The sequence below is a fragment of the Lathamus discolor genome, chromosome 3 (assembly GCF_037157495.1).
Source record: "Lathamus discolor isolate bLatDis1 chromosome 3, bLatDis1.hap1, whole genome shotgun sequence".
Lineage (NCBI taxonomy): Eukaryota > Metazoa > Chordata > Aves > Psittaciformes > Psittacidae > Lathamus > Lathamus discolor.
In genome coordinates, this window is record NC_088886.1 from 56630816 (window position 1) to 56656499 (window position 25684).

The 25684-nt window shown below is 41.3% G+C and overlaps 2 protein-coding genes and 1 non-coding gene across 5 annotated transcripts; 2 read left to right on the forward strand and 1 right to left on the reverse strand.

Annotated features, from left to right (window-relative positions):
- Positions 1-336: 336 nt before the first annotated feature.
- Positions 337-24692, reverse strand: DIPK1A (divergent protein kinase domain 1A). 3 transcript variants are annotated; one of them, XR_010611666.1, is made up of 7 exons: positions 24253-24681; positions 14017-14151; positions 13624-13731; positions 12755-12931; positions 10241-11499; positions 3777-3855; positions 337-1324 (listed from the first exon to the last, which is right to left on the reverse strand). XR_010611666.1 is itself a non-coding variant. In XM_065675397.1 (5 exons), exons 1-5 carry the CDS (start codon positions 24304-24306, stop codon positions 10687-10689), a joined length of 1287 nt encoding a protein of 428 aa, XP_065531469.1. In that variant the 5' UTR covers positions 24307-24681; the 3' UTR covers positions 8770-10686. The 3 variants fall into 3 exon arrangements, 2 of the variants coding, with proteins under 2 accessions (XP_065531469.1, XP_065531470.1); XM_065675397.1 differs by lacking the exons at positions 337-1324; positions 3777-3855 and having other exon boundaries at positions 8770-11499; XM_065675398.1 differs by lacking the exons at positions 337-1324; positions 3777-3855; positions 14017-14151 and having other exon boundaries at positions 8770-11499; positions 24253-24692.
- RPL5 (ribosomal protein L5) lies at positions 539-7930 on the forward strand. Its single transcript, XM_065675399.1, has 8 exons — positions 539-805; positions 1559-1628; positions 1725-1840; positions 3371-3505; positions 4072-4274; positions 5195-5372; positions 7061-7149; positions 7768-7930. The coding sequence occupies exons 1-8, from the start codon at positions 803-805 to the stop codon at positions 7865-7867; spliced, it is 894 nt and encodes a 297-aa protein (XP_065531471.1). The 5' UTR covers positions 539-802; the 3' UTR covers positions 7868-7930.
- LOC136012481 (small nucleolar RNA SNORD21) lies at positions 4951-5047 on the forward strand. Its single transcript, XR_010611782.1, has one exon. It is a non-coding gene; the product is annotated as a small nucleolar RNA SNORD21 (small nucleolar RNA).
- Positions 24693-25684: the final 992 nt, after the last annotated feature.

Here is a 25684-nt window from a genome sequence, read left to right on the forward strand (position 1 = left end):
CATCCTCATGTGGTTATTTTTATCAAATTAATGTTTAAAATATTGATCTACGTATAACAATTAGCGTAGGTTTGGTTTGGGTATTTTTGGTGAGGGGAATGCAGATAACCAAATGCATCAGGAGCAAAGGTGCTGCTCTGTGTACTTCTCTGGCAACGTTAAGAAATTTGGTGCTATATGACCTGTTTGTCTCAGTATGTGGATGTATATATCTTTGCCTTAATTCATCAAACATCAATTATCCCAAGTAGCTACAGTTTATCTTAGAAACAGTGTTTGATTGGGTTTTGGTTGGTTTAATGTTTGAATTATTTACTGTTCAATCAACCGTGAAGATTTTCCCTACAAAATGAAGGGAATTAAACCCCTACATTTCCATAATTGGCTGTTTTAAGATCACACCTATCAATGTTTTTGTTGTAAGAATCCCTCTGCTGTGATAACAGCAAAGGAGTTTGTCTTGCTACCTCCTGCTTCTGCAGGTAACGAAAGAGCACTTAGGAGCGATGACAGGTGACAGCAGGGTTATTTCTCCCTGGAGATACTCCTCCGCACGCTCAGGGAAGCTGCCTGCAGGCAGAAGCAAGGGCAGGGTCGACTTCGTCCCGCCGTGCAGCCGCTCCTCCAGGCCGGCAGGAGGCAGCAGGGCCGGGGCCGGCTCTGGAGGCGTGGCTCCGCGTCTCCGGGCTGGCGAGAAGCTGCGGCTGCGCAGCGGCAGCGGCCTTTTCCCCCTTGCTGCGGAGCGCAGTCGTTGTGCGGAGCGGGCTCCGGCCTAGGCCTAGACCGGACAGTACCTGGCACGATGGTCAGTACCGGCCCCGCGGGACGCCCGCGCCGCGAGGGTCTTCTGCTCTCTGCGCTGCGGCCCCTGCGCTCCTCCGCCCGCGCGGATGGAGCCGGATTAGCTCGGGCCCGACGCCGGCTGCGGCTGCTCTAGCGTGGCAATGGCTGCCATTAGCGATGGGGCTGCGGCTCAGCACGGCTCCTGACGCGGCCCCGTTACCGTCCGCAACGCTGTGCTGAGGCGGCGACAGACGGGGTCAGGCGCGGCCCGCGGGTGCGTGGCTGTGCTGCCCGGTTGGACGGAGCCCCGCGGCAGCTGGCTGGAGGTTCGGGGTCTGCGGCCGCTGCCTTCCCGCAGGGCAGTGGGGCTGAAGTGTGCGGAAGCCCGGGTCCAGTCGTGGTGCCGGCCGAGTGCGCCTTCGCGGGGCCGTCGGAGGAGCGGGCTCTGTGGCCCTGGGGGATTGGCTGGGAGAGACACGGTTACTGCTTCAGGCTATGGAGGCAGACGTTCTGCTAACAACTCTATTTTCTGGTGTTTCTCCTGAAACCATGAATTTCACAGCAGAAATGTGTGTTAGTTCCTGTGGGAAGGATCAAGCTTCCGGAGCTTAAGTGTGGCTTCCCCCCCCCCCCCCCTTTTATTTTTTTGATGCTTTTCATTTAAATGCATAAGTAAATCCCGTTTATTTATAATTTCACCCCGGTTTTACTCATAGGACATACAGTTAGAATGGCCTTCTATGTTAATAACATCCAGTCGTGTTTCTTATTTAAGGGGTTTGTGAAAGTTGTCAAGAATAAGGCATACTTCAAGAGATACCAAGTGAAATTCAGGAGAAGGAGAGGTATGTTCAAATTTCCTGTGATGTATAGTTAAATGACACTGATGAATATTCCTGTTTCATTCGCACATTTTCCACACTGTAACTGTTGTATTTCAGAGGGAAAAACTGATTACTATGCCCGTAAGCGTTTGGTAATTCAAGATAAAAACAAGTACAACACCCCTAAATATAGGATGATTGTGCGTGTTACCAACAGAGACATCATTTGCCAGGTAAGGTCTGTGGTGCTGTTGCTTCCTTACCAGCCTTCCCAGCATGAAGGAAACAGCATGGGTGGAGTGGCTGAAGCAGCTGAGATTTTTAAGCTTGATCTGAGCAGCTTTTATAATGTAAAATGGTTTCTTAGAGAAGAGCAATCTTTAATGTTGCTGTAGCTTCAGTAATCATATTCGTAATGCTAAACAAATGTTGGTAGTGTCAGCATCCTTCAGCCAGGTTATTTGTAATACAGAACTGTGCTGGTTTGATAATGCTGAGGTAAGTAAAGACCTTGGGGAGGGCGAGGATTTCTCTCTATTCTGTGTCTGCTTTATTTAAAGTGCTTGAAAAAGGGAGTCATTGTGTTTGACTGAAGGCAACAGGGTTGACTGTGACCTGACAACCTGCACTGACAGTTGCACTGTACCTAAAGGTGCCTTTTCTTCTGAGAGGTTTTTTTCCCTGTGATGGCATGTGTATGATATGAAGCAGCGAGGCCATATGATGCCCTTCTGTGAGACTAAAGGAGATTGGTAGATAAGAACAATACGCATTTGGTTGTCCTCACTGAGCATGCAGTTGTGTGTTGCATCATACGGCGTTCCTCACTGTGCTTCGCTTTCCTGTTTCATTTCTAGAATGTTTTCATGAATTTTGAAGTTAGAAACTTAGTGTTTACTATATTATAAATATGTGGTGTTAACCTTAAAAAAAGGGCAACTATAAAAGTTAGCTGTTCTGCTTTTTCACATGGGATAATGATATGTCAAGAACAGTGGTGAGTGCTTTGTTGATAGTCAGTTTAGGCTTGTTTTATCTTTTTAAACTTAAAAGTTGGTGGTGGCAGGTGCTGATACCTGATAGATGGTACCCATTCAGTGTGTAGGCATCCTGCAAAAAGGGTGCAACTTTTTGATGTAGGAAGGAGGTGTGGGAGTCAAAAGGAGAAGGTTTCGTAGGTGAAAGGAACAGGAGAAACATATCTGATAGTATTGCTGTCATACAGGAGACCTCAGAGATGGTGAAAATCTCAGACCCATTAACAAAATAATTACATAAGGTTATTAGCTTAGAATGGCTTGGATTGGAAAGATCATCTAGTTCCAACCCCCTGCCATGGGGGGTTCATAACAACGTTATCACAAACTGTATCAGATGCTGTTTGCATCTTCCTGAGGTGTGTTATATACTGTATTATGCAGAAAGTGGGATGGGATCCATCCACATCCATAATGAGTCTTGGAAAGGTTGCTTTTGTAGGCAGTTTCCTGGCCTCTTGATGTGTGTGGAGAGGTAAATGAAAGTTGTTGCTGACATGGACTTTCTCTGGCCTAATACAGATTTGGCTTTGTGCCTATACTTTAGGATTTAATTATGCAAGGAAATTACAAGCCCTTGATCTTGCATGCAGGGGTTGGCAATGTGCTTGCTCTATAGTATAGACATTCCTCTATAGTATTCCTGTCAGCTCAAGTAGATGTCGAAGAAACTATAAACCAAGCCCAGAATTCTTGTGAGAACACTAACTCTTGTTTCCTTGTCAGATTGCCTATGCTAGAATCGAAGGTGACATGATTGTCTGTGCTGCTTATGCCCATGAGCTGCCAAAATACGGTGTGAAGGTTGGCCTGACCAATTACGCAGCAGCATACTGCACAGGCCTGCTGATGGCACGCAGGGTAGGTATCTGTCCAGGCTACTGCTCTGGTTTTCTTACCAAAGGGAAAGCTCGCTTTCTCCAGTGGTGTGCTGGTATTGATAAATGACTCTGTGGGCTTCTCTCAGTAATAACTTTTGCTCTTTACCACATAGATTTGATGGCCTCCTGTGACTGTCAGATCACAGGAAGAAGTATAACCACGCAGGTTCAACTCCAGCAGCCCACTTTTAAGTCTCAGCACTTAAGTTTGGTGGAGGGAGGGAGTCAGAATAAAAATGTAAGAAATGTACCTCTAAGAGCTGAAAATATACAAACAGCATCCATTTTCCATATAAGCTTAGGAGCACGTCTTGGAGTTAACTGGTGTACCTGTTGGAACAAAAGGTTGAAATTTAACAGATGTGCTTCCAGTGGTGGTTGGTGAAAGCTTTGTTATTAGTATGGGGTGCTAATTTTTGTAAAGAAATTAGTTAAGACATGAAAATTTTACTGTATATTTGGGCTTTATGGGGGTGGTGGTTCTTCATTTTGTTCATTAATGGAAAGAATTTCAGAAGTGCCTTTCTTTGTTTTCCTTTCCTGCAGCTTCTGAATAAATTTGGCCTTGATAAGATCTATGAAGGCCAAGTTGAAGTGACTGGTGATGAATACAATGTGGAGAGTGTAGATGGAAAGCCTGGTGCCTTCACATGCTACCTGGATGCAGGTCTTGCCAGAACTACCACTGGAAACAAAGTCTTTGGTGCTCTGAAGGGTGCAGTGGATGGTGGTCTGTCCATCCCCCATAGGTAATCTAGTCTGTTGGGAAGGATTCCTTTACAGTCAACCTGAGATTCTTCTGTAGGTAACAGTGTACATACACTGTCACTTAATGACACTTAGTGACCTGGGAATGATGATGTAGCCTTGGTTCTGGGGTGGGTTTGGGTTTTTGTGGTTGGTTCATCGGTTGTTTCTTAATCCCAAAAGTTCATTCTGAGAATGCTGCTGGGAATCTTGCAGCTACCAAGAGATGTCATTAAACTTTTAGAGACTAAAAAGCCATCTCGTTGCTTTGACTTAAGATCCCAAAGTGATTGCCTGCAGTTAAGTAAGTCTACTTTAGTATTCTGTTGATTCAAGTCTAGCAAATTGTGTGTGCTTACTGATTTCAGTGCAAACAACTGTATGTGCTAGGTACAATACCTCTGCTTGCTACAGGTGTCAGGATCATAGTAGCTCTGAGCAGTCCACCTGCACTTAAAATTTTTATACAGAAATTTTGACAGCTCCTGTCATAGGCTGTGAATGACTGAGCCAAGATTTTTGGCAGTTTTACCAGCACTGATACTACTGTTGACTGCTGCTTTCTGCTAGCAGCATTGAATGGGGAGGAGAAATCTGAGCTCTGTTGTGAATTTTCTTCCCTTTTCCCATGATCTTCAGTTCATTCTTGACTAATTTGGCAGTTTTTCTGACTTGGCTGCTACATGATGATACTCCCAATGACTGAACACTCTGTAGTTGGTCCATGGTGTGTATGTGATGTACAGCACTGTTTCAAGACGGGACTGATGGCAGCCGAGACAAAACTTCCATTTCTTGATTATCTTGTGTTTTATAATTAGAGGGGCCTGTCCTTCAGTTACGTGTCTTGGTCATTTCTGTGTGGAACCTAGCCTCTGAATTGGAGCATTTGTCAATGTGTCTTTGTAATGCTGTTTCACAGTACCAAACGTTTCCCTGGGTATGACTCGGAAAGTAAAGAATTCAATGCAGAGGTTCACCGCAAGCATATCATGGGCCAAAACGTTGCAGATTATATGCGCTACCTGATGGAGGAGGATGAAGATGCTTACAAGAAACAGTTCTCCCAGTATATAAAGAACAACCTAACACCTGATGGGGTGAGATTTTTCTCTGGCTCGTGTGCATTAATAGAGGTGTTATTAAGTCTTGCATAGAGACTTCCTTAGTAATGCAGATAAGATTAATATATAAAAAATGTGATTCATATTACATGTTGCCTATGTGAATGAAGTATTTTTTCGTTTAAGAGCTCTGTACAGTATATTGTAGACCTTTTGAAAGCAAGATCTTCTTTGCTCCCAAGAAGCTTACGTTCTGCCTATAAATCTAAGCTTACAGGACTGCATTCTAAGCTGGACAGTCTTTGCAACCTTTTTTGGGGGGGATTTTGTTCGATATAGAAGTTAACTTGAAGTTTCTATACATGATGCCCACTCATTCCTAATTCCACACCACAGCCTGTCATTTCTGCAGCTCTGGGGATATGTTCTGTGTCCAATCTGTTCTAGCATTTTTGTGACCCTATAGGTAATTCTGTGTCCCAGGTGAATATAGGCTAGCCCAAACTACTTTTGTTGTAGAAGCTGGCATCTTGTGAAATTACAGATACTGTAACACATCTTATTTCAGAATATTTTGCACAAAATATTAGAATATGTGCAAGATTACCAAGGTATTTTCACTGCAAGTGTTCAACTCCTTCATAGCATGTCTTGCAGCCTGCAGTATTCTTGCCTGGTTTCCCCAATTACTGGTCCTGAAGCTCCAAACAAATATTCTGAAGTCATTTTTCAGGCTGTGGAAAACTTAACTTTATTCTTTGTCCCTTTATTGCTGGGTGGGTTGGGATGGTTTGTTGCGTTTTGTTTTTTGGGGTGTTTTTTACTTACTTGCTGGTTTTTGTAACTTAGCATTTGCTAAAAAATAAGTAAGGTTATATTGTGAATGCCAGCTTCATCTAGTTTACTAATCAAACAGTATTTACAGCTTGTATTGCTATTGAGTCCAGGACTTTTGTCAGTAGCTAGCCACTTTGTGCATCTTGAAGACTTCTCACAGCTGGTATCTAGTGATCTTAATTAACCACCAGCAAAGGTATTCCTAGAATTGGTGATGTTACGGAGCCATAGTTAATTCTGGGACACAGCAGCATTACTGCACCTTTGGGGAGGGTGCAGGGACTGTCATAGTTCTTGCAAGACTTGCTACTCTGAAGCTGCTTTCACTGCTTCTGCTTCTTCCCTCTTACTAAGCAGCTTTGTAACGTGCTGCTGTAGGGTTTGAAAGGGTGGTAAGATGACATGTCTGACAGACAGTTTGTGTGGCATAATTTTGGCATAGTAAGTAAACATCAAGTATTTTATTCTAGGTAGAAGGAGAATAACTTTCTGGATTGCCTTTTAATTTCAGTGTGGGGAAGCTATGGCACTGAAAGCAGGCTTTGGAGGAAATAGTATTTCAACTGCAAGATAATAGCCTGTATTTGAGAGACTTGCTGTCTGTAATTACGTTACGGCAGGAGAACATTACTTTTCTCTTGTTTGTGTCCATGTTGTGGGTCTGACTACTGAAATTGTGTCCTAGTGATAGCAGGAATTTCAGTATGCTACGGCAGTGTATGAAAAGTTTTAAAGGCAACCATACAAAATGACAAGCTGTATTGTTATGTATTATGGAACCCCTTTCTAGTGCATGCTCTGGTCAGGGTGTCTTGGATTTTTTATATGATGATACAACTGGACCACTATGGAGAACTGAACAATTTTTTTAAATATACTTTTTAAAGATGGAAGAAATGTATAAAAAAGCCCATGCTGCTATACGGGATAATCCAGTCCATGACAAGAAACCCAAGAGAGAAGTCAAGACAAAGAGGTAAAATTCTTATTCTGTTTAACATGAATGTGACTGTTAGAGACACTTTTGGTTATGTTAAAACAAGTAATGAATTCTCATTGCAGTTAATGTTAAAACTTGCATGTTTTAGTTGAGATTAAGATACAAGCAGTTCTGTGTCACTTAATCTTAACTTTAGACTTTAAGAGCTCTCAATTATATGAAAGTATTTCTCAAGTGGAGCATGCTTTTGGCCTGAATCTGCAGCTGTTAAATCCTTTCAGTGGGAAAGCTGCTTCCATGACTTACTTGTCAGCACTAAACTGTTTTGATTTTTCAGGGTTCAGGTAGTAAAGAAATCAAGGCCCTGCTGTTGCATTGGGCTTGACAGTTTCCACTAGTCGCAAGAGTACTGACTGAGCTTACCTTGTGAGGAGTTAAACTGCTGCAACCATGCAGCAACCATGTCCAACCCTGTTGTCATGTATACCCAAACTACAGCTTTAAATCATTATATAAGGAAATTGTGTGTTACAGAAGTGAGAATATGTTCTAGCGCAGCATACTTGATCACAGTTCTGGTGCACTGCAGCTTGGTTGACCACCCTTTTGCTTATTTCTGCCTTGGCTATATCATATATTGCGCTTACATTGCAGATGGAACTGTCCCAAGATGTCCCTCGCCCAGAAGAAGGACCGTGTTGCTCAGAAGAAGGCCAGCTTCCTCAGGGCTCAGGAGCGCGCAGCTGATAGTTAAGACAACTTCCACAGTTTGCTATGAAGCTTTGGAAAAAGTGGCAATAAATTTATTGAGTAAGCAGCTGTGCAAGACTGGCTTATTTATGCATCTTAGAAAGACGCAGAATAGTGATCCAGATATGCTGTAGCTTTAAATAGGTTTCTCTCCCGCCCCCTTATGAATTGAACTCCTTCACAGAGGAGAGGTGACAGACTTGTAACACCAAGGCTGCTGCATTAGAATCATTCCCATGAAGGGAAAATCAGTGTGATTAATTTCTAGTGTAACTAGTTCCAGACTGAGAAAAAGAAATAGCTGCTTCTAACTACAAAAAAATACTATACATTTTTAAGAGTTTTTACATGTCCTTCACCATTCTTCTTTCAGCATACTTGATGTTATGGAGGAATCTGTATGGAGCTTAGGAAAAAAGCAGGAGTACTCACAGCAGGTGCTAAAGCCTCTGCCCAAAGGCAGCTGTAGGCCTTCAGGAACACAAACAGCAACACTTTGCCTACTGTGACTAAAATAGCTGATACAGGAGTAGATGTCTAACTGAACTATTTAAGCTTCCTCAGGTAACTGAAGTAAGTACTTTGCACTCAGCTCTAAGCTCTGATTGCTACTGAAACAAGTACTGTCTTAAGCTGAATACTTCTCATGATGTAGTGTTTAGACAAGAAGAAATCACTTTAAAGTTGCATATCCGTGCATGGTTACAGAGGCTGACTGGCCCCTAATCCTTATTTTCTTTTATATCTTAATTTCATAGGCACTTACTTACTTGTTTCCCATTAGACTCACTGAAGTTATCTGCACAGTTAAAACATGAGAAAAGTAGGCTACATGGAGGAATATTTTGATTTAAGATGTTGACAGATGGTAAGTACTGCTATGGAAAGAGAAAAGGAGGCCTGTGGTATATTGTAAACAATGTATTTTTTTCCAATGAAAGCTCCAACTTGATGCAACAGCAATAAAAATGAAGGTTCTGTACAAGAAACCACTATTAAAATGTGTTTTCCAGTTGTTTAAAATACCCAACAGTTCAGATTCAATAATCTCTGCCCAAAACTTAGTAGCAATTACATTTTTCCACCAAGAACATGACCACTTTCCACTTGAGTGCACTGCTGGCTACAAATGGTTTCTACCTCGTGGTTGGAGGACATCAAGTTAAAGAAAGTAAGTAGCAGAGTAATTCTTTAACTAAAAAGCTGATGTTTACCGACCAGTACACTCTCAACCCAAGCTGCATACTGTTACGTATGGAATGGAGAAATTACTTTGTTGGTCCTGTATTTCAGTTTAACCATTCAAGGAATGTGTTTAATAAAGGATGCCTAAAAGCAATCATCAACTTTTCAAATACTTAAATCTTGTCCTTCTTACCTCTGAAAGTGAATGAAGGGGTGAGCAATTAGAAGGATGTGGATGAATGCCATTAAAATCATTAAGGATTGTACTACCTAAAACACTTATAAATTTAACATGTTTTTGAGGACAGTATTAAGGTGTTTTATGGACACCTCTTCCTGCAAAATTGGGAACATAGAAGTGGATCTGAGAAACAATAGATGCAGATCAAAGGTGGTACAGTGGTCATGCCATGTGGAGTACCAGGATCAGGTGGTGGTTATTTACTCATGACTTGAGACCTAACAGTGACTCATAGATGCTGCTAGAAAAGAAAGAACAGTAATACACTAGAGCTTGGTAACGGCTAAGAATGAGGTGGAACATTTAAGCAGTATTCCGTGATACTGAACAAACCAGCTTCTGTCCTATGGGTTAGCTCTAGCTCTGGTCTTACGTACTTCCCGCAATAGTGCAAGAGGATCTAAGTACAAGTCTGTAGCTAAATTTGGAGGGACAGTGAGGAGCCAAGACTATCCACAGCTATTGTTTGTTTCAGATGTCATACAGCAGACTCCTACATTATGCAACCTTCCTATTTTCACTGTTTGGACATTTCTGCTGTCAGTATTTTAAAAAATTAAGTCCTCATATAACAGCTTATTCCACAAACTCCTTTTCAGTATTTGCTACAGCTTAATTTGGGTCAAAGGTTTCAATTGAGGTACAACACAGGGTTGTTTGTTTTTTTTTGAAACAGATGCTGATATTGCTGTTAGCCTACATACATGAATTTAAGAAATAACAAACTCTAAAATTCTTGGCTTCCAACATGGTTCACTGTATAAGGGCTTAAGAAGTGTTAACTACTTAAACATTCAAGATTCAAGCATGAGGTAACAAGGTGTAAACAGAATCTGATTTAACTCTCATAACCTGTCAGTCTTAGAAGAAAACTCTAATTTTCCACAGTTTAAAAATTATTAATGTGCAAATTCTGCCATGCCAAGGTATTAGTAAACTTAAGTCTCATACTTCAGTTTATCCATAACAGCAGCTTGGACTCAAGACACGTTATTTGCAGTAGTGGTGGTTCTTCATCAAACTGCTCGGAATAATGACCTTTCTTTTGTGGGTATTTCACAAGTGAGCAATGGTTTTCACAGGATCCTAAGATGTTCCATCAGTTGATGTGGTGGCACAGAGAATACTTTCAGCCTGTTCAAGATCTGACAAAGTGCACAGAACAGTCAAGCATGCAGGGGTTTTGTTTCCATAACACAGCACTAGAACACCAGATCATTCAGTGGCATGTTCCTTCTTTGAGAAGCCCTGTCACAAGGTACTGACTGAAGGGCAAGAGTTAGTCTTTAATTAAATCTGAGTAAAGAACCATCTTTAAAAAATGATGAGTTCGTTTTTACCAAACAGGGTGGGCCACTCTAGTGGCAGGCATCAATTCTCTTCTGCTGGTGGAGAAGCTAAGAATCATTTGTATGGGAAATTTTCTTCCACAGTAAAGTTTTCAAGTTATTGAGTATTAAGGAATGCTCCATCTCCATCTGATTTGCTGTGACTTTCAGGGCAATACACAAGTACAGTTGTTTTTCTAGTTCTTCATGGATATCAGAAGGAGCACCACGAAGCAGATAGTCTTTAAGTAGCTGACAGGCTTTTGCCAAGTTTGGCTGAATTACTTCTGTGGTACATCTCATTTTGCTTTGGTCACATAGAGTTCTACAGTCTGTACCATAAATACAGTCCAAATCTGATTCACACTGGCGATCTTTAATTATTTCCTTCAGGTTCATTTCTGGCACAATTTTTCTCATGTCTATCATTTTCAAATCGTATTTATCATTATATCCCAATTTTTTGGCACTTGTATCGCACATAAGAAAGTTTCCATAAGGTCCATGGAAAATATCTTCCACAAATTCTAAAAGCCCTATGGCTATTTTTGCTTTTCTTGGCCATGATGGAGTAAACCACTGGTCCATGCTTCTTCTGAAGCCAGAGGGAATGAAAAGTTCTATAATCCACGGGAGGCTGATTCCATAGAGAGAGGTATATTCAACTCTTTCGGTCACATAGAGATTGCCACAAAACCCCATCAACTTGGGAGTATGTTCTTTATCCTGCAAGATCACCATTAACAGAAACTCATCTAGCTGCAGCAGGGCCCATGCAGATTTTGCCTCTGGCAAAGAAACTCTACCATCCTTGTTTCCATCAGCAAAAGAGAGGATGAGATTAACCAGTTCTGAAAGATTTCCTTGTTCACCTAATTTGGCCTGAAAGCAACAAATGAAAAAGATAAATATTTCATTAACTATCACAAATCCACTTGTCATTTTACCTCGTCTTTCTGCTACGGATAGTATGGTAAGGGTACATTATGTTCTAGTTTCCACTGGTTATAGATGTTACAGGACTTGCTATGACATCCCTGAAGAGCATCCTTTTTGTTCTGTTTTCAAAGGCATCAAGTATATGATCTTCTTAAAGTGCTAGTGTTTTGTGCATTTCAAAATGCAAACATTAGAATTCAAACACTGTTCTTGGTCAGGGCAGTCTTTAGAAAAACCATTATCAAGTAGCTTGTTAAATATTCTCTTAGAAAAAGTATGCAGAATTCCAATCTTTAGATCAACTTTAGTTGTCAGCTGATAATGGCCAACTACCAGGACACACTGGGTGCAAATCCCATAGGATAAGTGTACCGAAATCTTTAATTTCATTAATTGATATAACCACCTCCATTGTATCAGTACAAAGAAGCCATTGCTGGTATCAAAACTGTTGCATTTTCAACTACCAGCAATGCACACAGAAAGGCAAGATAAACGTTTCCCAAATTCTCCTAAAAAACTACTCTAAAACACCTGCAGTTCACCCATCCTTAAGAGACAAAGCTACTGTAATGCATGATAACTGTCATCAGCTTTACACAGTGTTACATGCGTGTGCATGTGTACACGTGCAATACCTGTGTATTTCAGGTAGAACAGCATTATTTCCATCACCAGAGATTTCAAAGCATCAAAAGGGCTGAGTTACAAAAATTCTGGGGTTGCACTTAGGCACTGGAAATATGTTTCAGATTCATATAACACAGAAAGAACTGGGAGAAGTATGGCTGGTCATTGTGGTTAGAGAGATTCCTGCTGTTCTGTTAGCATACTCACTCTTCCCAAGCACAAACAGTTTTCAAATTGTGCTTCAGTCTTTGTACTTGGTTACAATAACCCCCAGAGCAGCAAAAAAAACCCTAACAAAACCATATTTTTACCACACTTGTATTTCTATACAAGTGAAATCTGTAGACATGAAAGATGTATCCCAGGTTCCATCTGTTAAGAAGTAAGGAGAAAACCTGATAATTACTTACTTCAAACTTCGAGATAAATACCTCTGGGAAAAAAACTATTTTTGTGCTGATTGTCTTTCTAATATGTACTTGAACAAGGCTCACATTATCGGGTATTCTCTCCAGCTGCAGGAAAATAAGCCTTTCTGTCAAAACAGTATAAACAGATGTGTACTTACCTTAAAAAGACTATATACCATTTCTTTGAATTTCTCAACAGTTGTTCCTCTTGTTGGTTTATCAAATAAGACTATTTCCTTCCTTGGTTCTGGGTCAGTACCAAGATCAAGCTGAGCAGCTTCTTCCATCTGGCATTTTATAACACCTTGCAGATTTCCCCAAATTCCTAAATACATCTACGCAGGAAAAGAGGGGAAAAGGTAAAAAACTCTGTAGAAGTCCATCATCTAAAGGCCACCTGTACTCCAACCACTGCTTCAGGAGTCAAGTAGCAACACAGAAAACTGAGGCCTGTCTACAGACAATGCCCAGAACACATTCAAATGGCAATTTCAGTACACTACTGAAGGTATGTAAGAGACACTACACTGATAAATACAAAGACAGCTTGATAAACAGTTTCTTGGCATTACTACCATAATAGTAATATGCAAAGGTTGTTAAGAGGCTGCTTCTTCTATTTGGGAAGCAGGATAGCAGAGTAGTAGTATGCTGTACAAAACTATAGTTATTCTGTCAGAAAGTGTATATTTTATATATGTGTTTCTAAAATATATGTATGTGTATTATAAAATTATACTCATCTACTTATTGGAACAATATATACAGGTATATTATATATATATGCATATTATATATACTGTGTTATTAATAACATTATACCTATATATTCTACATATAGGTATATACACACACACAAGCACATATATATATTAAAAAAAAAATGCTTGCACGTCACAGCAAATACAGTTTGAAATAATCTGTATTAAACAGATACAGCTTGCTGACATGAAGGTCTACTTGATGTTCCAGACCATGATATTTTGGTGGGAAATGATAAAACCAGGCTGGATGAGTAAAGCCTTACCTGGTTATTGGGCTTTGTTGACAAACATTTTCCAAAATACAGTGTTTCTTTAGCACAAAGACTGCTACATGCTGACCCATCAATAACTCCAGTCTTGTATTTATCACACTGAAACAAACAGGGAGAAAAATATTTAACAAATTGCCCAGGAAAGGAGGCAACAACTGCATCTCTCTCCACACCCTACTCTTGAAATAAAACCTCAGAAAACAACTTTACTATCCCCACACCAAAACAAGGTTAAGACACATAACTGGTTTTATCTGTCACTGAAAATATAATCTTCAACTGGTGGAATATCAGATTTTGGTTAATTTACATATTGCACTGACTGAATTGACTGTGGAATTACTCAAGACAAACACTTAAGAAAGCTATGCTAAGTATACTTACTATTATTTTCCTACAGTCATGTCCTCTGCATAGTTCTGTGTAGGTGGAGTACTGAACATACGTAACCCAGCTGCCAACAAATACTACTAACCAAGAGATGAAGAGATACTTCATCCGCATATATGAGAAACGTACCTAGAGGATACAAAAGGGAAAATACTCTCTGTAATTCATTCAACAGCAGTCGGAATGATAGGAACAAACACAATTTACTATTTCACCTTTAAGAATCTGATTTCCGCAGTGATAAAATAAGCAGACTGCATTACATGGAACATTTGCTTCCTTCAGCTAGCAGAACTGGCAGGGGAGGTCAGTTTGATTTATGTAGGTAGAATAAAAATCAAGATATAAATACATAGAAGAAAAGGTGACAGATCCTCATGTTGATCAAAATCGACCTTCCTTGAAAGGATACCATTTAATTATGCAAGTAACATTCCTCTAGACTAGCCTCGCCTTCAGTGGTCTTTCCCATAACTATGCAAGACTTTACTGCTGCTTCTGCGGCCTCACATTTACTTTCTTCACTAGGGACAGAGCAAAACAAGTATTTATAAATAAAGAATTCAGGGACAACTAAGTGCCCTGTAAGGGAGGAGGCACATTTTGATACAGTTTTTCCTTCCTGGTCTGGTGTGCTAACAATTTGGTTTTCATACACCAGGATTAGAAAAGAATAAGAAATTAATGATTAGCTTTAGCAACAGGATACAAGTGCCTAGGTCCGTATGAGATCAATTTCTGTTAGTATCCTGATCTCCTGATCTTCAGCAATAGCTACAAATAGATGCCATCAATGAGAACATACAATATATATCCCAAATGTATGTGCTCCCTTCTTCCTCCAAAAGAACTTGCTTTGACTAAAAAAAAAAAAAAAAAAAAAAAAAATCCCATCAAGGAATTATCAGTGCCAAATAAATACTGCAGCTCAAGCTGTTGATTCAGATCACATTTTCTACACAATAAAAAGCTTTCTTAGCCACTGGTAACTGAAAACTCATCATAGGCATCACTTTGTTACTGCTAGAAGTCTCTGACAGATACACCTTGGAGAAGTGAACCTTTTGTAAGCAGGAGCTTGAAATGCTTCATTCCCTTGGTGCCTCCAAATCAGGGCTGAGGTTAGTAATAGGACAAGTGTTAAACAGACAAGTAAAGCCATTTGCATACAATCTATGTCTGAGGATTTCTGTTTCCAGGACAACTTTTATGAAATTGAGCAAATGTTTGATTGTGAACACTCAAGAGATATGGTGAGAAAAATAAAATGGAAAAATGAAGCCACTTCAGAGCAAACTCTCAGCCATGAGCTGAAAGCTTGGAAAGTTTATGGAGGGAGACCTGACAAAGAAGAAGTAGGTTCCACAAGATAGCAACAGAATGAACAATATTAACCAGCTTTAAAATGGAGGGAAAACACAGAAATGAGTAAATGTAAATAAGTCAGGGTTTTTTAACTAGAGAGACTACAAGTAATTTATGAATACTTAACATGACAGACAACCAGCACGCATTACCCCCTTTTCTCTTGGAAGAAATAATCCAAGAAAGGTCAGTTCCAAAACACCCAAAAGTGATTCCAATCCATGCAGCTATGGTCCTGCCGTGTGCCCCAGCTGTGCATCCCTATTACTTCCCTCCTTCACGCACACTCACTTGACCTATCTTAAAACTACACAGTTAACCAAAGAGGTAGATACACCTAACTGCTTGTATTCTGCTGATAAATCTTGACTCGATAGTTCCTTCGAGCAGTTCCTCTTTGATGGTATTACATTGAGAATGTTGTAAAGCAGAAGTAATTTCTGCTATTTTCCTCAGAGCCACAAAGACCTTAGTTGGAGTAACATGTAATTTCCTCTAAAGCTCAGTATTCACCATATGGATACAAACTGGATGGAGTACAAAAAGCAGACCAACAGTAATGCTGTGTGGTTTACAGCACATACAGAAACAGCTTAGAAAATATGTAAGGAAGCTGGGGGTAGGGAGGACAGAACAGCCAAGAAACAAAACTGATAGCAAGGGGCTGGGTAGCATCAAAAATAAAAAAGAGAAATCCCATGAAAGAGAAATGCCTTTCCCATTGAAAGAACACTACTGGAATGACAGACTTGCAGGACTTAGTGCAATTTCCTAGCTTAAAAAAAGATGAACCACCATACCTACATGCTTACAGCATAGGGCATCACAAACTTTCCTGAAAACCACACTACTTGAACTGATGAAAGCAGTAAGTCACCCTACATGTGACCTAGCAGTGAGAACCAGTACTTTACCAATGAGTTGACAAACACTCCCCAGTCACACAACCCCTCTGTACAAGAGAACTGAAATCTTAGCTCAAGCTCAGGTGGATTCACCCTCATTTACTCTTTCTTCCAGACCATTTTCTGTATTTAGTAATCACAATCCTCACTACTTTTTTTCTTCCCAGTACCCATAATAAACTGTTCCCTCAGCCAGTCTGAGCATCCCCTCTTGAAACACACATTATGTGATATTCTTTTTCTTCCAGTTATTTCCAGTCTATTCCCACCTGATTCTGCAATGCTTACCATCTTCTGCCACTGCCTGTCTTCCATTCTCAAATAAGTTTCTAGCACTAGTCAGTGCTTCATACACTTCAATTCTCCAGGACAACTCTCCTACTTCAGAATCCTTGTCCTGAACTACTGCTCGTGTACAAAATGCACGTATCATCCACGGGCATCCTTTTTTCACAGCTCTGGGAAGCCAGCATAGGCAGCATGGCAAAGCACTAGGGGGGAGAGCATCTCTCTCCCTGTTCTCACTTCCAGAACCAAAGGAAAGCTATAAGCAGGGCAGATCGATTCTTTGCGTAGGTTAGTTCTTACAGCCACACTACACAAACCAAACCAGACCAAAACCAGAGACATCTATTCTTCCTCAGCAGATCCACCCCAGCAAGACCAGGTTACCAGCCCTGAGGCAGCCCTCCAGCAGAGGTCTCTTAAAACACGGTTTTGAACTGGAATGTGAACCAAACCAGTAGATCAAAAACATTTAAAGTACAGGATTAAGAGATTGACTGATCTGGATCAGTTGTGAGCACACAGACTTTTTTTTCCTCATCTAGAGAATACAGCATGTTTTTTTCCTTGCTTCCTTCATACTTTCTGCTGGTTGAAGGACAGAGCATACATAATAGTTTTAGTACTTAAAAATAAGAACTACTATATTATAGTCACGCAGGTTTAATGTCTTCCGTAATAACTTATTTTTATTTGTTCTTATACCACCCAAAACCTCATGGTTTCATAACCTAGTCTGTATTTTTTTGCTGGTTTCAACATAGTAATACCACCAATGTGTGCTTTGTAGTACAGTTACTGGAACTATCAAACCACTTGAGTCAATCATCTATTTTAACTTTGGCCTAATGTTTCTGCAACTAGATACAGCATCAGACTGAAAGAATGACCTCCTTTGCCTCTGCAAGCACAACGAGATACAGCAACATCTGAATGTACAAAAGCTGTTTGTAATTAAAGCATGGTATTTTGATATAATCAGATCAGACTCAACTATTGATAACTATGCAACAAAAGTATGTTCATTAGGGTTTTTTACTCATCTTTTTGTCAGGATTGACTTCTAGTCAACTGAGGAAACTGCTGCCCATTATTCCCACTTCCACACACTTGCCCAAATCATCTATTGAAGGTTACCACTCCACAGCAGAAGTCTGTAGAAGGAAACACAGACAGGTCTCATACTCTGAGAACCATCTTCTTAATGAAACAAGATTTTCACTGAAGTTCCCAGTAGTCAAACAAATAGTGAGCTGGAACAGCTAAGGTATGGGGGGATGCTCACTCTACCACTTAAGCTGTATGTATAGTAAACTAATGGAATATGGGGTCAGAGCATCTTGGACTATCCCAGCAAATGTATTTAAGAGATCAGTAGCAAAGCTGGGTGCTTTCTCTGTCATCTCATGTACTTCAATCTTCAAGTGTCCTTAATTTATGAAGTTTAATTCCATTTCCTCAAAGTAACCTTTACTGAAACCTACCAGAAGTTATCTCATATCTTGACATACCCCTGCACATTCTTGAAGGAAATGCTTTCTCTATGGGTCCCATTCTTCACATAAGTGTAGGAGCTATTTCCTTCAGAAAGTTAAAAATAAGCTTAAAAAGTTTCCAATGTAAGCAGCATAATTTAATTCTTTGAAAACATTTAAGTTTCTCCTAGCCACAAAAGGGCAGGCTGCAACACAAAGGCAGGATTGACTATGCAAATCTTGGGGTGGGGTCCAGTGAACTCAAAGTGTATTCAATTCATTTCCTACTTTTTTCCTTGTCAAGACTGCTATCTATAAACAAACCACATCCAGAGCATTTACTCTTAGAGTATAAAAGAACTTAACTTGCATCTCAACAATGCTAAGATCCTGTGCCAAAGAAACACATGCATGAACATCAATATTTACAATCATGGGGCTGGCTACAGGGGAGCTATTCATATGGTCCAAGTTTCAGTTCACCCCATGTTGCATTCTACATTGCATTCCAAATAATTCCTTCAAGTTCTGCTATCCAAGTTAGGAAACAAGGAACGCAAGGGGAAATTTCGCTGTTGTTATTATAAAATGGGTACTGCCTCAAACCAAAGTAATCAAATCAAGGCTGAAGCTATAGCAAGACACCTCTTTTCTTCTGATAAGCACCAAGCCTTCTGGCAACTTTAAGTGCTTTGTCTTAAATGCAGTTTACAGTTTTATTTCTCCAAAGAAAAGTATGATTTGCCAGAAACTATCACAAATTTGAAAGACATTCCACATCTGGATACCTGACACCACACATAAAAACTATCCACATAAAAAACTGCATCAGTACAGAGTTCCTGGTTATGTTTACTTCAACATACCACCACATTGTCCAGGGCTTTCTAGCTAACAGAAGCCAAATCTGGATCTCTAACTCCATCGCATACATTTTCAGAGATTCAAAGTAACACAAGAGCTTTTATCACGCGAAATTCTACCCAAGAATAGCAAAGGATACCAAATATAACGGCAGGCAGTTCTCAGTGATTTGAGCAACATCTGTGTGAGACAAGTCATAAAACTTCAAAAAAAACCCCCACGGGTTGCAGATTATTGTAACCAAAAAACCACAAGAAGAACACAATTGTCACTTACAGATACTAAATGCAAATACATTAAGGATTATTGTTCCACAGCTGCAGTCAGCCTGGAAAGTAAGTCTGGGCAGAACAGGATGCTTGGGGCAGTTTGAACAGCAAAGACTGAATAAAGCAGTTGCTTTCTTTCAGTTTTGCTTTTAGAAATGAACTTTTCATAACTATTTAATTACCCAGGGCTTCACAAAATACCTCAGAGCACCTACGGGGAGGACTAAAAATGATGTTATCACATCCTCATTTCTACAGACAATTCTGACAATGGTCTTCCTTAAGCCTGTCACAAGATGCTTCTCTACAAAATGTCTGCTCTTAAAATAGGATCACTGAAACCTCTAATAAATCAACTTTCTTTGTTATTTCCTCACACATGCATAAAAGGAAGCTCCTACGAATCAGGAATTATAGCAAGTAAGTGCTAATGATTATCTTTCATCTATTTGAAAAATGAGATACAGTGATTTCCTTTAGGGACACGTTTATGTTGTTTGGGTTTTTTGAACTATTTTTAATAACCCTAATATTGTAGAATACAAATAATATAGTGCATACAACTCCTGGTAAAATCTGAGAACGAGAACAGAAATAAATGTGACAGTTTAAGGCAAAGCTGTTTCATCCATAGAAACTGCTTGGGAACCAAAGCTTCTGGGACAACAAACCCTCTTCATTCCTCAAAGTTTCTTGCTGACTCCTTCCATGAACCTTTATAATCATAGAATCATAGAATAATTACAATACTAACCTTTAAACCAAAGTGCTATTTAATACTATTTTTTATTAAATACATCCAGTTTAATATGATCTCGGAGACCACCAGAGGTCTGCAGGCCTCAAGACCACTTCGGGGTATTGACCATACTCACAGTGCAGGACAGAATACTGTATACATGCATTTATTTAAATTCGTCCTTCTCCTCGGGCAAAAAGAGAATGTGTTTGGGACAGAAAATCCTCCCCAGATGCCATCTGACTACATCATATACTTGGCAGGAAGTTCCAGAGAACTTAGATTTATTTTGGGCTCAGCATGATGCCAATGCAGTCACATAGCTTTTGACTTGCAGAAGACTGACAACCTGCCAGTTCAGAGCATGGACAAGAGCATATGTCTGCTTACAGAAGACCACAAGTTCCACTCTCTTTGACTCAAAGGTAATTACTTTTCTAATAAGGACTTCCTTATTACATGCCACAAAAGGCCCGATCATTATTTGATTTCTTCCCATACATTCTCCCTATCAAGCTTCCATTCCCAGAACTGGTCTGTGAGTGTAGACATACTTACTCCACTTCATCTAGGAAGCGTGAGAACTGATGTGCACATGCTGTACTAATGCAGCAGGGGCACAGGTTTACTGAGCCTGGTTAGGTCACACGTGCTGTAATGCACCCTGAATACAGCAGATCTACTGCACATATGCTCTGCAGATCATTTGAACACTTCTCTGAGCAAGAAGTCACAGACAGAAATTAGGAAGCAATATGTATAGACAGACTTGATTTGTAATTGTGACAAACTACTGGGAAACTTACAATAACAGCATATTCAGGGCAACAGAAGGACTGAGAGTTCGGAAATAATTTATAAAGGAAGAAAGTGCTTAAAACCAGGAAACAGGATTCCTCTTTTCTGCTCCACTCTTCCACCAAGACTTAAATATGAACCAGAGAAAGCACTTGTAATGCTTGAAAGGATACTACAGAGTCAACTTCTTCCATCACTTGGATATTCTACTAAATCACATGCATTGAATAATAAGTAGGCATTCATTCCCTGAAACAGAACTGGAAAACCACTTCTGGCAAAACTCAAGCCTGGATGCACTCCAAAGCATATGGAGAGAAGATTAAAATGCAATGTAACTTGCCAGGTTTTGGTAAGTGTACTTTTTTTATTCAAAATGTTTTTATGGTTAAAGAGTATGAAAGTGTTACTTTGTTGAACAGCACAGAGAGCTTAATCCTGCAAAGTATTCCACATAAGCATACTGCACTAATCCTCTCCAAGTGAGAGTTGCTCACTCCATGTGTTACATACGAGCAATGGGAAAGAGCAAACAAACAAAAATTGTAGGCTGATCATGGAGGGAATCCTGCTTTGTTCTCTATTCAGGTTGGTTCACGGATCATAAGATGCGTTTCAGGTAGGGTGACATGATATCTGAGATCATTAGCCCATGCTGCCATGGATGCCATGTACTGGATACATTCACACCTTTAAGAGCAGACAGTGCATGCTTAGATAATGCATGCACTTTATTTGTATCCTGAGTAACTAAACACAGTAAACAGAGTTGGAAATCTCTTTTGAAATAAAACAATGGCCAAGATGGAAAACAGAACGTTTCTCCTTAAAAAGTTGAACACCACCACCACCACCAAATATCAGAATCTTACAGGAAAGAGATTATATAGAAAAATTCTGTTATATAGGGCTTTAAAACTCTTTTATTCTTTAGATCACCAAAGATAGTCTCTTGTTCAATACTGAAGTCCATGGGACATGTGTAAAGAGTCCGTAAACTTGGTCCAGTATCTCTAGAGGCCAGCAACCTTTCAGGCACATGAATGTTCTTTACACAGTTATTGTAATGCACAATCCCGCTGGCTTACCCTCAGCCTCGTGGTGCAATTGCTAACTAATCAGAAGGAACTTCAGGACAATGTCTCCCAAATCTGGAACACTAACCTCTCCTGGTAAAATGTAAAATGTGAACAGTGTTAACCATCCAACTGTAAGGTCCTAATAAAAACAAAAATCTAATTACACTTTGGTGGTATTTAGTAACGTTTAAGTTTGTCAGGCTTGACTTCTTTGTTTTTTCTTTTTTATTACTACAGATCTGCAGCCTAAGCAATGGGAAAACTTTGCATCTCAGAATTACTGTTTTGTGGTGAAACATAGTCTGTGTGGGTCCCTTGCCATGAGATTTTGGGTTTAAGTGATATATCCAAGAGTTCGCCCTGCTCCTTTTACATGAGCTGACACTTGGCAGCACATCCTTCTGGCTACAAACATGTACATTAAAATCAATAATAATAAAAATAAAATAAATTTGCCACAGAGTATCAGTTGCAAACCACCACATAGCATCCTGTTCCTCTTATAACGAGAAAGCTAGGGCAGGTATTAAGCTCTGCCTTGCAGAATCTGATGTTCTATCAGCTCAGTTCACAACGCCGTTTTCAAACAGTCTGGAACACCAGCCAACAACATCTGGAAGTCACTCAGCAATACCTTTCATTGTACAACCATCTTCCTTAGTGTGCTACTTGAAATAGTGCATAGCAATGCTACACGCATCTTTATCTTGCTTGTAGCTACATCTAAGTGAGTTAACATCTAGCATTTACTTACAGAACATTGGCTTCTTTGGAGACAAATCTCAATAAAACCCTCAACAATTAGTATAGCTAAACCATGGCTACATTTGTCATGTACCAGTAACACACAGTGACAGGAAAAGTCAATATATTGATAGCTTGCTGCCATTCTATGGATGTATCAAGTATCAACATGCATTCACCATCTAACACAGACAAATGTGTTGATGCTGACAAAGCCACTATTAGATTTCCTAAACCAAATCTGTATAATATTTACATGGAGCTATAAAAAAGTATAGAAAAGCACAATAAGAAATATTTTTTTTAGTCTGCGATAGAAGCAAGTATCTTACCACTCTGGCTTTTGTAATAAATGATTTTAGTGTTTTCCTGTTTCTCAGCAGATTTTGAAATAACGTTTTGCGTGAAAAGGCCTTCCTTAAAATGAATGTTGACAAGAAGAGCAGAGAAGAATGTTATCAGATATCACCATATAATGATCAGTGACTTAGCAGGGCAAAAACATTCTGGAGAACCCCGATTTGAAAGGTGGCATGTAGATTATCAATTATCTTCATTTGTATCAGAGGCTTTCTCCTATGGCAATCCAAATGCTGTACAAGTGTCTACCTCAGTAAGAGATGGAGAGGAATATTTTCTGGCCTATCAATTAAAGTGGTACTGACCCAGGTACATATTATAAAACTAATACTAAAGAGGGTAAGATTATACCCATATCGGTACAATTCTTAAATGTTATATCCTATTTCAGGAACTTCCAAAAAGAGAACAAGATTGTAAAAGCTCCCTATGAGGAGGAATTAAAACATTCAAGACTTTAAAATGCATCAGGATAAAGTTCACATCTTTTAATCCAGTGATCAGAAAGCAGTCTGTAAGATATCAACAGATGACAAACACATAAGCAGCACATGTAAGTACGCATTTTATTTATCCTCTCTAACTCAACAAATGCTCGTTTTAGTTAATATAATGCAACAGATGAAAAGGAATCCCAAAGAATAACCCTCTCATGTACCACAACGTCGTAACTCACATTTCACCGTAGAGCTTCCTGCTACATAGGAGCCACAGTGCTTTCAACCGAAGCAGCCTTACCAAGGCAGCTTAAGCAATACAAACATGTACCGATGTATGTAAACACAAACGTGTGCCTATGAATGCATGCACAAACGTATGGAGCAAATAACTACTCGACAGCAAAGGGAAAGTGCTGGACACCGATTCTTTCGGGACACGCGAAATAAATGAGCCTGTTCATGCAAACTCCAGTCCATCCCCGGGTGGGATGAATGTCCACGGCACCGGCCGCAGGTGTAAAGGAGGGACACGTGGAGAGAAGCACCACAGTTCCTCCGGGCCCTGGCAACGTGCAGCCGCTCAACTGGAAACCCCGAGGGGGCCGAGGAGCCGGCGGCCGCCTAACAGGTCCAGCAGCGCGGGCCGGAGGCGGCAAGCGAGGCCCGATCCGACCAGCGGCAACAGGCGCCGAGGCCGCCCGCCACCTGCTCCCGTGCCCCGAGACTCGCCGCCGAGGGGCCCGCCAGCCGCCGCTGCCGCGCCGCGCAGCAGAGCGAACGCCGGCCGCACCCGCGGCGGGCCGGGGAAAGCGGCGAGCCCTGCGGGGGGCGCCCGCGCCTGAGGTAACTTCGCAGGGGGGTACGAGCGGGGAGGGAAGGGTGCTGCCACGGCCCGCCGCCGGCCTACCTGCGCGTAGTGGGGTTTCCTGAGCCAGGCCCCCGGGAAGAGCCGCCTCGCCATGGCAATCACACATCCCCGCAGCGGGCGGCGATCGGAGGCGGAGCGGTGAAGAGCGCTTCCCCGCCTGCCGCCGCAGCCGCCGGCTCGGCTCGGCACGGCACACGCGCGGCAGCGGCGAGGGAAGAAGGGGCGAGTGCGGCGGCCCCCGGGCACGGGCGCCCGTGCTCTGTCCGGTACCGGCGGGCGCCGAACGACAGCAGCTGTCAGCGGGCAAAAAGGGCGGGCAGTGGCCGCCCCAGCCGGGGGCAAGCCCGCCCGCGCCCCCAGCCGCGGCTGCAGGGAAGGGCCGCAGCCGTGAGGGACTGGGGCGGGATGAGGGGAGACTCCGCCCTCTCCTCTCCTCTCCGCCGCGTCGGGGCAGTGGGGCTGTTGCCATCCCCTTTGCTGCTCCCGGGCCGTGAGGGTTCAGAGTGGGGTTGTCGAGCCCAGAGCCACCTTCGAGGTGCCGTCGGCGCTCAGATCTGCCCGAAAGTGGTCGGACCCGGTCTGGGGACAATTATGAAGAAGTCAGTTAATAAATAACGTGTCTCACTGATTGGGAACAGGCTCCCGTCATTTACAGGGTATTAAAACCAGCTGCGGGCCTGTACAGTCTAAAGCCCCTTGTTTCCTCCAGAATAAGGAGGGAGTTTGTTTGGGCCCATGTTAACAGAGATGAGGGATGTAAGGCTCATAAGTAGTGAAAAAACTACCAATTGCTCCTTCGGCAGTGGATATCTCAACACACGGTGTGAGAAGTCCCAGACCAACTGAAGTTAGTGGGAACACTGCTAACGTAAGTTTGGTTTTTGTTCTGCCTTCTTGTGATTACGACTTGATGGTGACTTCTTTTAATGCAGTGTTAGCAGAGTCAAAGTCAGAGCAGGGAGTCTGCTGTTCAGATGCTTCCTGGCTGCAAGGCTTTGGGCTAAAAGATTATACCACGGTGTAGGGTTAAAAGTAATGAGGAGATTAATGTAGCACGTTACGGCTTTTGTGTTCAGTATGCTTACCAAAGAAGGCTGCTTTGATGAAAAGACAGGTCACAAAAATATTACTGTAAGGATAAGTTACTTGTTTTTGGCAGGGCTTACTCTAAAGGGAAGACATGTATCTGGAAACCAAATGTGAGGAGTTGACAAAGTATTACAGCTCTAGCTCTGCAGAATGCGAAGAGACTTGTGCTTTAAGATTCAGGAACAGTCTGCGACTGCTTTTTGAATAGTATAATCGCTGCCAGAGCCACTCTGAAGCATAAATCTGAAAATTAATTAGTAAGATTTGGCACTCCTGTAAAAGCAATACTTGTTTTAATAACAGCCAGCAACTCCCGCAGTAAGGGTGTTCTTTTCCTATTCAGGCAGGCCCAGATGGCCATGCTTTCTGCATCACCTCCCTC